Source organism: Cyprinus carpio, chromosome A10 (assembly GCF_018340385.1).
Source record: "Cyprinus carpio isolate SPL01 chromosome A10, ASM1834038v1, whole genome shotgun sequence".
Lineage (NCBI taxonomy): Eukaryota > Metazoa > Chordata > Actinopteri > Cypriniformes > Cyprinidae > Cyprinus > Cyprinus carpio.
In genome coordinates, this window is record NC_056581.1 from 18,799,167 (window position 1) to 18,813,425 (window position 14,259).

The following is a 14,259-nucleotide window of genomic DNA, read 5'->3' on the forward strand; positions in this document are numbered from 1 at the left end:
CTACTCGTATCATGCAAAAAGAACGGTCTAGTTTTCGTCGTTTTTTTTTTTTTCCTTTTTGAAATTTCCCACGTCGACCTGACATCAAAACACAGTACAATACTACAGTAGGTACATGTAAGAGGCCAATCCCATGAGCGTGTCTTTCTGAGGAGATCCGTTTGCATATTGACACACGTCCGCTGTCCGTTCGGTAAGACACGACTCAAGCCATGCCTCGCAAAAGTCACCAAGCTCTCGTCTGGAAAGGAGAAGTAGATCAAGAGTCCCGGGACGGAGCTCGACCTCTGCTTTATTTGGCAGTCGCCTGCGTTAAGGTTTCAAGGGCAAAACATGGAGAATCACGAATATCTTCTGAAAAGCATCCGGAAATATGCAGGTCACACTTCACCCCAAAAATCAAAAGAAGAAACTAAATGCATATAATTTGCATAAAGACAATATGGAATATATATATAGCCTTGTTTCATGTTTTCATTCATATATGTTAACTGTCAGGAAATGAAAAAAAAAAAAAAAAAATATATATTATAGATTACATATATATTTACAGCTTTAATGACAATTAACATACGGAAATGTCAGATGGGCTAAAAAAAAAAAATTACATAATGTAAAAACATACATATATATATATATATATATACACACCTTTTTTTCTTTTTCCATTTCCTGATATATTTATGAAATCCAAAACAACAAAATTTATGAAAATGCCAAAATGGCTAAATATTGTGTGTAATATTGTATGGTAATTGTCATTTAAAAGTCTAAAAAATGTAAACACACACACACACATACATATATTCACACCACACACATACATATATACATATACATATATATATATATATATATATATATATATATTATATTATATATAAGGGCTGTCAAATGATTAATCACGATTAATCACATCCAAAATCAAAGTTTTGTTTACATATTTATATATTAAATATATTTAAATATAATATAAAAAATAATAATATAAATATATAAATGTATATATATTTAAGAAACATATGTTATGTTTATATATTAAATATATTTATATATAATATAAAATATAATAATATAAATATATAAATGTATATACATGTAAATATTTTCTAAATATATAATTTTATGTGTGTGTATTTATATATACATAATAAATATACCTGTACACATACATATATTATGTAACAAAACTTTTATTTTGGATGTGATTAATCGTGATTAATCATTTGACAGCCCAAGATATAGATTATATATATATATTATATCGATATTATATATATAGATATATATATATATATATAAAACTTTTATGTATGACAATTACCACATAATATAATTTTTGCCATTTATTAATCATGTTTAAATCATCACTGCATTACCCACCTCTCAAAAAAAGTTGAAAGTATTAATACATCACAGAAAGATTTAGATTAATGCATTATTACATGTTGCATTACACTAATGTATTACAGTAAAGGTGTTTATGCATTAGGTAATGAGAATCTGAATGGATGTGCTTAAATGTCATGAAAATAAACTGCAAAATATAACATCTAATTTTTTCCACGTGATTTTGGAGTGAAATCTGACCTGTGCATTTCTTCACGGCGCTCTTCTAGTGTTGTGCATCGAATGCAGTCGACAGCGGCTTGAGAACGAGAGAAACTCTTTATGTGAGTGTGAAAACAGGAGCGCTGTGACCGAACGCTGAAATAATGCAGAACACATGTAGCTGCGAGGGTGTCTTGAGACACCGTAACATTCCTCGGAGGGGGCCTTCGTGTCACTTCGTACGAGTCTGACGGGAACACTCAAACCTTCAGACAAAACACACACGTACAAAAAACATACTGAAGTCAATATCCAGGCACAGACGTTTATGCTCGCAGAGAGGCAGAGCGAAAGAAATCTCTCCAAGGCCGATCACAGAAAAACAACGCTAATGTCACGGGGTGCAAAGAAATTCCTGAATACTTTCTTCATTATTGCATCTGCACTTTCTAACCAGTACGGGATTAAACACTTTGTGCAATTAGTTTTGTGTAACATCACTAAATACTTCTGGGGAACTGGGTAACCGTGTGATTTTTAGTGCTAAAGAGCCAAAATCATGTGCTAAGACACAATAAACCCATTAATCTACACCATAACAACAATAACCCAAGAGGAAATGCTCACACTATGCAATATGATACAATTAGTAGGCATTTTTTTTTGTATATGTTATGAAGCCCGTTAAGTAAATGAAATGAACGTTATATCAACATCAGACAAACGTTAAATAAATGTTCCAAACATGAAACGCAAAAATGTTTTTTGCAATTCGCTGAAAACAAACGGGAGCAAAACAAGTCTCTAAATTTAGTGCTTAAGATTATAAAAGCTGCATTAGCGTTTACTTGTGATGATGATGATATATATATACACATATAAAACAAAAAGTAGAAAACAAAATACATAAAAACAAGACGGTGGGGTTTCACGCCACAGATGCCTACATTTGATTGACAGCGGAGCTCGTGTGCACAATTCTGGCGAGAACCAGAAGAAGGAGGGATAAAACATGAAACATCTGGCAACCGACTCAAAGACAACAAGAACAGAACGATGTCTTATTTACAGACGTTTTCTCCCGCCCTCCACCTCCTGGCACTTTTACGAGGTTTAGGACGTCCCGAACGCTCCCCATCCTTCACGGACCGCCGCGTTTCTCTTTTATCCGCGAAGGTTTCGTTTCCACCGTTTCCCGAGGATCGGCGCACGACGCTAGCTTGAATTTCAACCCATGACGGGACTGTAACAATCCAAGAGATGAACACTTTAACATCCCAGAACAGCCAGACGGGATTTTCCCCGACGAACGTCTTCGTATCATCCAACAGGGATGGGAAATGCTCGAGACGAACCTCTTGAAATATGAAGCTACGTGTATGTCGGGGGATGTGATGTCCGTCCATCCTACAGCGATGAGAGACACTTGACTAGCGGTAATCCACCGAAATATCCAGCGTTCCGTTTCCAAAAGATGTTACAAGAAACGTTCCGAGAGAACTTTTGGCAAAAAAAAAAAAAATAAAACGTTTGTGTGGATCACATGGTTAGGTGAAACTCCTCCCCCTCTCCGCGTCCCATCGCCGCCTTACGATGTTTTCACCAGGTCATAGACGTAAATGTGAAAGTCGTCATCAAACTTGATGAAGTAGACGGAGGGCTTGGCCTCCACCTGATGGATAACCATTCCAGTTCGTTTAGAGCCGTCCTCTTTGGCGTATTCCACCTGCTTCCCCACGAGGCTGTCCACCACCTCTCCGGGCTCTCGCTCCGCTGGGGGCGAGTCGTCTGAAACACACACAAACCATCATTAGTGATAACAGCTATGACTCTTTGAAGGACAAAAAACGACTCAAACGGTGCACCAACAAAACAAACAAAAGAAAACAATGTAATTAAATGTAATTGCATTTTCTTTTCAGAAAATAAATAAATAAATAAATCTACCAAAAGCTTTGTCAATTAGTACTTTTAGTTTTTAATTTTTTGTGAAATTTTGTTTTTGTGAATTCTGTTAAATGTTATGGGAGTTTGTTTCTGGGAAGGGACGGTAATTGACTTTTAATCCCACAATTCGAACTGTATTTTCTTGCAATTCTGAAAAAAAGTTCAATATTACAAATTACAAGTTATAAATATAAAATATAAACTTTTTATTAAAAAAAAAATGTATTCCGTGGTGGAAACCAAACAAAAAACACAACAGAACTTGAGAAAGTTCTTGCAATTCTGAGCTTCTCTCGAAATAAAGTATATATATATATATATATATATATATATTATTATAAATTTATTATTTAATTATCTCAAAAAAACTTTTTTTAAACATTACTATTTTTATGTTTTTATATATAATATAGATATATCTTTTTACAATATGCAGACATACACACAGTTTTTGGAAACATTCTATTTGACTGTTTTTTTTTTGAAGAATTTCTTCGTCTGCTCAAAGCCTGCATTTATTTGATGCGAAAATACAGAAAAAAAAAATGTAATATTGTGATATAATATTACAATTTAAAATAATTGTTTTTAAATTTATTATACTTTAAATTCTCATTTATTTCTGTGATGCAAAGCTGAATTTTTAGGATCATTATCACATGATCCTTTAGAATCATTCTAATAGTGATGATGATTCATTATCAAAGTTGGAAACAGTTCTGCTGCTTAATATTTTTTCAGAACATGTGATACTTTTTTAGGATACTTTGATGAATAAAAAAGTAAAAAAAAAAAAGAAGCTAGTGTTTTTAAAAATATAAATATTTTGTAATAACAATATACACTACTGGTCAGTAATTTGGGGTCCAGTAATTTTTTTCTTTCTTTCTTTTTTAAATAAAATCAATACTTTTATTCAGCAAGGATGTGTTAAATTGATAAAAAGTGATAGTAAAGAAAATATATTATTAGCATATATATTATTAGAATTTTTTTTTTTTTTTTTTTTTGAATAAATGCAGTTCTTTTTAACCTTTTATTCATCAAATATATTAGACAGCAGAAGAGCTGTTTCCAACACTCATAATAAATCAGAATATTAGAATATTTCTAAATGATCATGTGATAGACTGGATTGTTACATGTGACACTGAAGGCTGGAGTAATGATGCTGAAAATTCAGCTTTGCATCACAGGAATAAAATATTTTTTTAAAGTATATTCAAATAGAAAACTATTATTTTAAGTTGTAATAATATTTCACAATATTACTGTTTTTTCTGTATTTTTGATCAAATAAATGCAGGCTTGATGAGCAGAAGAGACATTAAAAATAGTATTGTTTCCAAACTTTTGACCTGTACTATATATATATATATTTTTTTTAAGTAATTAATTATTGTTCAGTATTACTACAAAAAGTTGTGCACAGGAAATTTTGGCGTGGGTACGATTTTTTTCAATGAGATGTTTTTGAATGTCTTTCCTGCTCACCAAAATTACATTTATTTGATAAAAAATAAAAACACAATAATACTGCAATTTAAAATAGCAGTTTTCTATTTGAATATGTGTTAAACTGTAATTTATTTCTGTGATGCGCAGCTGAATTTTCAGCATCATTACTCCAGTCTTCAGTGTCACATGATCTTCAGAAATCATTCTAATATGATGATTTACTGCTCAAGAAACATTTCCGATTATTATCAATGTTGGAAACAGTCGTGCTGCTTCATATTTTTGTAGAAACGATGATACATTGTATGTTTCAGGATTCATTGATGAATAGAATGTTCAAAATAACAGCATTTATTTGAATGAAATAGAAATCTTTTGTAACATTCTAAATGTCTTCACTGTCACTTTTGATTAATATAATGGGTCCTTGCTGAACAAAAAAACTAAATGAAAACCCATACTGGTCTTGAGATATGAACTAGTGAGATGTAAAGAGCACCGCTAGAAGAAGACACTCACTAGAGTCCGGCATGATCCTCAGATCCCCGTCTTTGTAGTCGTCGAGCAGCTGATACATGTAGAGCACTGGGTCTTTCTCGTACGTGATGTAGAACCACGTGTTCATGATGGGCGCCCGGGCCAGAACCATTCCCCTCCACTCTGGTGTCGGCCAGGTGAGCGTCGCTGATGCGCGTCGAGGCTGAAAAACACACGAGACAACATGAGTGTAAACATCATCCACATGCGCATCGAGAAATAAAAACACAATAAACAACACCAGATTTATTATAAACATCTGTCACGGCAGCCAATCTGGGACCGATAATAGTTAAGGAGCTCATTTTTAGTGCATCTCCTATCCTGAAAAGTCTGTCTTTCGAGACGGACCTTCCAGAATTCACTGCCAGACTACAGAAGATAAATCCTTGAAACAGTGGTACAAGACGATGTGCTGCTGGTGCTTCAAGAGTCACTCTATAAATGTTTTTCACAACACTTCAGCATGTTATTGTTTTTAAGCAGGGGTCATTTTTTAGGATTCCTTACCTAACCTAAATCTCTGAGACACTTCTGGAGACTCCAGGAAGGTTGCGGTTCGGGAAACAGTGGAACTGGAGACTAAATGGTTCCTGATGGTTTCAGACCTAATTCAACACCTTAACACTTCATCAGTCCATTTCTCCTCCATTCTCCAGCAGTTTTCTCTAACCTTGCTGACCCAGTGAGCATGTTCACTCTCCAATGGTCATGCCCTAACTTTGCAAATTCTAGTCTTGTCACCATTTAATAATTTTAATAACTTAAATCTCTTTTTTGGCTCATTTTATTTGTAAAAGAAAACCTCTTTCCCCTCTTTTCTAACAAAAAAATAAATCAGTTTTATTCTAGCTTAAACCATTATTTTTTAATCAACACTTGAATATAGGTAGGTTTCATAAAAATGTATAGTTTTGAGCAAAAACGTGAGAAAAAAAAATCTAATTTCTATCAGAAACTACATCTGGATAATATTTAGTATGATTATCAAAGCATAAATCCAGTAAATCGCTTCCATCAACACCTCTAAAGCTTGCACAGATATATATAGCACTTCCTGGATCAACATTTTACTCCATAACATTATGCAGTTTTCATTCATATGCTGTGTATTGCTGATGATTGCATTATTATTTACATAAGAGATTGTTTGTTTCTCCGTCCTGTTCACGTGTGTTTTTGTTTGGGAGGTTTTGTACTCGTTCAGAAGATGTGTAATAGCGCCCCCGAGTGTATAACAGTGAAAACACGAAAAGCTGTAAAGAGTTAATTATTCTGCACACCTGAGCATTAGGCGTTTTCCACTTCCATACTTCATAGACAATTATATATCACTTATAAATGATTAAAGACTAAATCAATAGTAGTTATTAAGATCAATGTGGTTTGGAATTGGTAAAATGTGCTTGGAAATAAAATATGATCGGAATATCAACTTGCATAATAATTATGCACGCACTGTATTTGAGCAACATGAGTGCAACGTTTAAAATAACAATTTAATGAAATGGCTTTTCTGTCACTAGTAATGCAGCCCAACTGAACTGGTTTGCGTCTTCTTTCAGTGTAATGAAGTAAAGCGAGTACCGAGTCTGTCTGGCAGGACCTCGAGTCCCTGCACGCGCTCGTCTTTATGCAGCTCCAGGCCGTAGACGCAGTCGAAGCCGTCGTATTTGATCAGGTAGAGCGAGGGGTTGACGGGCACCTGGTCTAGAACGGTGCCTTTCCACTGCGACGCCGCGCCGCTGCCCTCCTTCCAGATGTGCTGGATACGACAGCCCACGATGTTCCTCCGCGGCTGAGCCACTGCTTTGGTGGGGCCTACGCTGCTTTTGTGTTTCCTGTCAGATGATCACAGATCAGCATTAAAACATCGCTCTGAGATCATAACATTTACATTTCCCGGACGATGAATTCTGAATCAGTTTCAAGGTGAAGTGTGTCATTTCAACAACATTAAAAACATTTGATCCTTATGGCATGGACTCAGATTTAGATCTCGTCCTAAACAAAGTATTTTAACATTTTTTAAAAAATTAAGAAATGCACACTTAAGCATTAATCCTTAATACATTTTATGCTTCACCTAATATTTAACATTATAAATTAATATCTATAATGATTATTAATTTGATAAAATATGTATTTATCATGATCAATACGAGTTAAACAGTTCTAAAAAATATTAAAATAATAACAGTATATAATTAAATACATATTTACAGATTCATCCCTAAAACAAGCAAATAAAAAAAAATGTTTCACCTAATGATTAATATTTATTACAATCAACATGAACTAAACATTTAAACTATTAATGTAATATATTATAATGTAATGATAAAATTTATATTCAAGTGTTCAATCCTAATACACAATTAAATATACTTCATCTAATATTTAAATATGATAATGCTAAATAAAATTCAGAAATGTTTTTATTATGATCAATATGAACTAAACATTTAAAAAATGTCAACATAAAAATTTTATATAATTAATATTTATATATTCAGCCTCAAATCGATCAATTAAAATATTATGCAATCAATTAAAAATAATACTTAACCCAAAAAATAACAAGCATAAAAAAAATAATTAAATTACACAACAAAATATTACAACAAAAAAACATAAATATAAAAAAAAAATATAATATAATAATATTTAAATAATTAAATTCAGCCCTAAAATACAAGCTAAAAAATGTGTTTACAAAATATTTAACTCAACACAAATTATAATTATTAAATGCTTAAATGTTGTATTCATGATCAATATGAGTTTAGCATTTTAAAAATATTAATATAATTTTCACATTCAGTACTAAAAGAAAAGGAAATAAGTAATTATTACATTCATAAATGCTATAAACATTATATAATATAAATAGGATTTGTCCATTCAGCACTAAAACACAAGCGATTACAAACTTACTTATGAGAGTTCTTTTTCTTCATCATATTTGCAGAGACACCAGCATGCCCTTCAATCACACAGACAGCAAACACGGTTATTAATAAAGAGACGATGATCTTCAGAAGGCTCGTCAGAAATCAAAGCGGCGCTCTGACCTGCATCAGCTCTGGATCTCTGGGCCGCGTTCTTCCCGAATGGGGTCTTCATTCATCTGTGTGTGGAGGAGCAGCCCGGCTGCCGCACTAGGGTCAAAATTCACTCTTTCTGATGAATGAAAGAGTTTCGGGGGAGAGGGGACTCAACCTAAAGGGGGCAGTCAAAAGAAAACAAAAAACGCTGGCATGTAAGGTGCTCGCCCGATGCCCGTCTGACGCTGAGGAATGACTGGTGCTCAGGAGTGAGCGGGGGGGACGGGTCGGCCTCTCAGGGCCCGCACGAATGAGTACTGACCCAGACCTCCTTCAGAAGGGCTCCAGCAACCTAAAAAATACAAGAACATCGTCTTAGGATTAGGAAACGCTCCAGGAATGCAAACGAACACATTTTAATTGAATGGGAGTCAAACTACATGTGATTTATAGTTGAGGAGAACAATTATTATTATTGCTTGGACAAAATGCTGCACGTTTCTTTGTGAAATTGAAATATAACACTATAATAACATAGCACTTGCATATCATTGCTCTTTTGTTGGTTTTGATTGCTTCTGTTGTCCTCATTTGTAAGTCGCTTCGGATAAAAGCATAACAATTTAAATATAATGTAAATGTAAATAACAAAACTAAATTGAAATTTTAAAACAAGGCCCATATCAAATAAATAAGAAACACAAATACAAAAAATCTCTCCTCTAAACAAAATAAGACTTTGTCTGTGCTCTTACCTTTTAAAATTAGAGGCAACCACTGCATTTTAATCATGATACAAACAAAGAGACTGCATGCATGCAACATGAGCAGTTTTTAGATTAGATTGTATTTTTTCGAAATTTGAAGCAAAAACATATTGTTTTGACTTCAGTTTTGTGAAACTATACATAAAAATATCTGCATGAAACAGAAACAGCAGACGAGCTGAACGAGACGCAGATTCACTCTCTGCCAGCAGGTGGAGCTTAAAGCGTTTCCTTGGTTACCGCTGTAAACAAAGCGCTTATGAACACTGCAGCAGGTGGAGCTTAAAGCGTTTCCTTGGTTACCGCTGTAAACAAAGCGCTTATGAACACCGCAGCAGGTGGAGCTTAAAGCGTTTCCTCGGTTACCGCTGTAAACAAAGCGCTTCCTTGGTTACTGCTGTAAACAAAGCGCTTATGAACACTGCAGCAGGTGGAGCTTAAAGGGTTTCCTTGGTTACCGCTGTAAACAAAGCGCTTAGGAACACCGCAGCAGGTGGAGCTTAAAGCATTTCCTCGGTTGCCGCTGTAAACAAAGCGCTTCCTTGGTTACTGCTGTAAACAAAGCGCTTATGAACACTGCAGCAGGTTGGAGCTTAAAGCGGTTTCCCTTGGTTACCGCTGTAAACAAAGCGCTTATGAACACTGCAGCAGGTGGAGCTTAAAGCATTTCCTCGGTTACCGCTGTAAACAAAGCAGCATTGCACTTATGAACTTTAATATGCTTTATACAGAGACAAGATGAAAAGAAAAAATACCATCTAAACTTTTCCAAAGACAGTAAGTTTCCCTCAGACACGCATTCACATAAACTCCTAATGTTCCCCCTAATTGAATCGCAGTTTGTTTAGCATCTCAACCGATTTGAATCGTCACATATTTTAATAGATTTCCAACCAGCTATCATGAAAATACTAAACTGAATCCTAAAACATGGAAAAAAACAACAAAAAAAAAACACATGGAAAATGGGGTCAAATGTGATTATGTTGACACTAAATGGATAGTTCACCCAAAAATTTTAATGGTGTCATCATTTACTCACCCTCAAGTTGTTCCAAACCTCTATGAATTTCCGGTATCCATTGACTTCTACAGTATTTTTTCCATACTCTGGGAGTCATTGGAAACCAGCAACTGTTTGGTTACAAACATTCTTCAAAATATCTTTATGTTCAAAAGAAGAAAGAAACTTATCCATTGGAATAACTTGAAGGTGAGTAAATGACAACAATTTACATTTTTAGGCGAACTGTCCCTTTAAGGCAAGACACTCCAAGCAAAAACATTTTGGTGTCAACTTTAAGATTAAAAATATCCAAAAACACATTTTATTGCACTTTATCAATTTGTGTTTGTAGATATAAATTACAATGCATATTTTTAAAGGATGTTTTCTAAAAATGATTTTCTTTCTCCACTTCAGCAGACCTCACATACACCAAAATTGAGTTTTATTCATATCTACATACTGAAGGATTTTATAGAGTTGTTTGTTCATATATCATTCACTCTGACTTATTTAATATTTTATTCCTAAACACATTGCGAAATTGTATTAGATTGTAATAGTTTGCAATTCCTTACGCAAGTATGGAGTTTTTTCTATTAGCCTGTGGCGTCTTGCCTTAAACATTTACAAAACATTTTAATTATCCATTCAATTAGACTGAAGAACCTTCATGTTAATGAGCCACAAGAGTACAATTACACGCGGTTTTCCAAAGCGCTTTGTAGTTGAGGAGAACAAACGTCATGAAGAACGTTGGTAAAAAACCATTTTAGCTCTCATTGTTTCTTCTTCCATGGAAGTCAATGGAAGCCAAAACGGTTTGGTTGCCAACATTCTTCAAAATCTCTTCTTTTATATTCCAAAGAACAAAGGAAGTCATTCAGGTTTGCAACAATGGTAAACAATGACAGAATGTTCATTTTTTGGATTCAATATTCCTTTAAGTGAATATATATTTCAGACGATAACTTAAAACTAGAAAAGTTGTATCCTGAAATGCAAAAAACATGGTAAACACCCTAAAATGTGATTAATGACATATAATTTCAACCCTGTGTGAAGGTTTACGCTTTGCAAAATCGTCATTCATTAAAAGATGCACATCCCATCTGACGTCCCAAAACTCGAAACACCAAAGAAGGCAGAGCAGATGAGCCATGACATGAGACTAGCATTACTCAGGAAGCCAAGCAGACGCTGTTATACAACACAACAGGAGTACGCTACGAGCGCGGGGAGCTCTGGGCTTCCTTACACCACGTCAGCCGGCCAGACGACGACAAACTCATTTATTCTGCCAGACTGTCCAACTGAATCAAAACCATAACATGTTTAATAAAACAGGCCATTGCACACGAACATGACCTAGTGCAATCCAACTGCAATATCTTTTTAAAATGTTTAAAATGCATTAAAACACACCAGAAAATGCATTTATTGCTATTTCCCAACACAACTGGACTCAAACAACAACACTGCTTCCATTTTCAGCTTTACAGACACCAAAATAATGAACAAGACAGGAACATTAACTCAAGGTAAGTCCTCCTTTTTTTAATTTTTTTTTTTTTTATGGTATCCTTCCATGTTACTTTTAGATAAAGATGATGAGATGATGCCAAAGTTTGAGTCACCTGACCCAAGTTTTTTCAAAATATGTATAAAATATCCCTCATGCACCTACCAAACTAACTCTCATTTCAATTTCCGCTGGTCTTTTTACATAATATTAGGTGAATCTCACCAAAACAACACCAAAGACACATTTCACCCCAACACAGAAGAATTCTAGAATTGTGCATAAAGAAAACGAAGATAATTTTCTTCCAAATGCATCCACACAAGTATATTTTTGGTATTATTTTCAATGGTGGTTCTTAATCCAAATGACAGTATTTTTGCTGAATTACACTGATTTACCGCAATGCAACACAAACGCCATTGTAATGCACAAATACTCTATGTGTTCTTTGTCTTCACATTAAAATCTAGGGGGAAATTGTGTTTAACTGCCATGAAAACCAAATTGCAAAAAAATAAATAAATCTGTATCTTCTATAAGCAAGTATAATTTCTTATTTCCTTGGACGAAACCAGACCCCGGTCTGGCCTAGACTTCCCCTGTCTAATATACCACGACTGAAGTTTACTATATTTTAAATAAACCTACACTCATGATAATGGCTCGCCAAAGCAGTCAAAATCGTGGCTATAACTGAACTCAATGGTGTTGCATTAAAACCCGCGCATGGATGATGGAGCAATTCCGTATATGCATTTTCCAGCGTATGAGAATCTAATACATTTCGGCCGTAGAGGCAAAAGCACTGAGCTGTATCAAATGTTGGCCAGTGGCTGCTGTAATGACGGCGTCCGGCAATGCTGAACTCAATTAAACCAAGGGAATTTACAGCTCAATGATGCAGAAAAATAGTGTTATTGAACAGTCTCCATATCAAGTGGAACCAAGGATACAAAAGGAAAATGGTAGTTTTAGAGCAATGTGGATGTAAAGTGACCAGTTAGACAAAATTATACATGCATACATAAACATTGCAAAGATATGATCACGTTTCGCTTTGTTTGGAGCGGTTGGTTCACGAAAAGAGTGCAATTCAGAAGCTAAAGAAAGGCGTAAATGAAACCCACCGCAGTGGATGTTTCTCTTCTTTACAAGCCTAATTGATCAATTAATCCTCCAGAGGTGCCCTACAAAACTCTTCAGGAGGATGTCATGAAATACAAATGAACCCCTTCCAAACAAAACCCCCAGAATGATTCATGTGCAGCTCCTCTTGGAAATTCAGCAGAGTTTCTCAATGCAACCTGATCACTGAGCATCAGATCGGACTGATGAATTCAAGACCTTGGCCAGATCCTTCAACAATGCAATGAGATCAGTTGGCCAGGTTGGGTTTCAGGGATGCCATTAACAGCCAAGATGTCTTGCAGCACTGCAAGTTGCCTAGTTATAGTGAAAACGACCAAATATACACACATGAACAGCATGCATGTCTACAAAAGCATCCTTTTTAAAGAAAAAAATGGCATTACAGAGAGACACCAGCTACATGGAGGACTACAGAAAGCATTGCATTGCAGAAAGCCCGTATTTAGCCGTTTAACGATGAAAAAGGGCAGAGAAGGGCAATAAGCGCGCGCCCTGTGAACACAAAATCGCAGTTTGTCATTAGAAACATTCAAATCTGTTTGGCTAAGCGACTCAATCTCGCTAGCTCTCTTCATTTAAGGCTATATATTCACCTCAGACGCAGCCAGGTGTCTTATTGTAAATGCTACGACAGCATATAAATCATCCAAGAGGGAGATAAAGGCATAAAAGAGCGTTAAATGATAAAAGCGTGTGGCTAAACGCGGCGCAGTAGCTACTAGCTCAACGGCTGCGGCCGCCATTTTGGCTCAAGCTCTTATTTACAATCCCGCAGCAGAAACAAAGGAAGCACAAGAAACACATTTTCAGTAGAAACGTCTGGATGAAGCGTCGCCCCGAAACCCCCTTCACTCCCTCCACTGCAGCTCTGAGCTCAAGCTTGGCGCATTTCGCTCTTTTATTCAAGTGCAATACATACATGTGGCATTTGTGGCGTGGATGCTCGCTTACCCCGGGTTTATTTTAGAAATTCACGCATATTGCGGCATAAAAAGATATTTCCACTCCAGCTCTGCCTCACTGTGTGTTCAATGAGCAGCGTTTGATGAGCGCAGGCGGCCCCGAATGCGGCCGAGCTCTCGCCCTCCCCTCCGCCGCTGCCAAATAGTGCTCCGCTGACGGACTGCGCTGGCTCTGCGCGCGAAGCCTTCCTGCCTGATAGTGCGCCGCCGACCGTTTCCCATCGGCTTTCTTCGGCAGTTCTCGGCGCGGCTGGGCGAGGATGTGTGCGCATGCGCAAGCACTGCGACAGGAGTTGGGAGACATGACATG

At 35.7% G+C, this 14,259-nt stretch overlaps 1 protein-coding gene across 1 annotated transcript; it reads right to left on the bottom strand.

The window, feature by feature from the left end:
- Positions 1-1,336: 1,336 nt before the first annotated feature.
- Positions 1,337-13,829, bottom strand: LOC109109116 (spindlin-Z). Its single transcript, XM_042765646.1, is given in 7 exon segments — positions 1,337-3,339; positions 5,476-5,618; positions 5,620-5,656; positions 7,081-7,334; positions 8,431-8,479; positions 8,568-8,892; positions 13,581-13,829. Coding segments are annotated over 6 exon segments (735 nt in total). The 5' UTR covers positions 8,620-8,892; positions 13,581-13,829; the 3' UTR covers positions 1,337-3,139.
- Between the last annotated feature and the right edge of the window lie 430 nt (positions 13,830-14,259).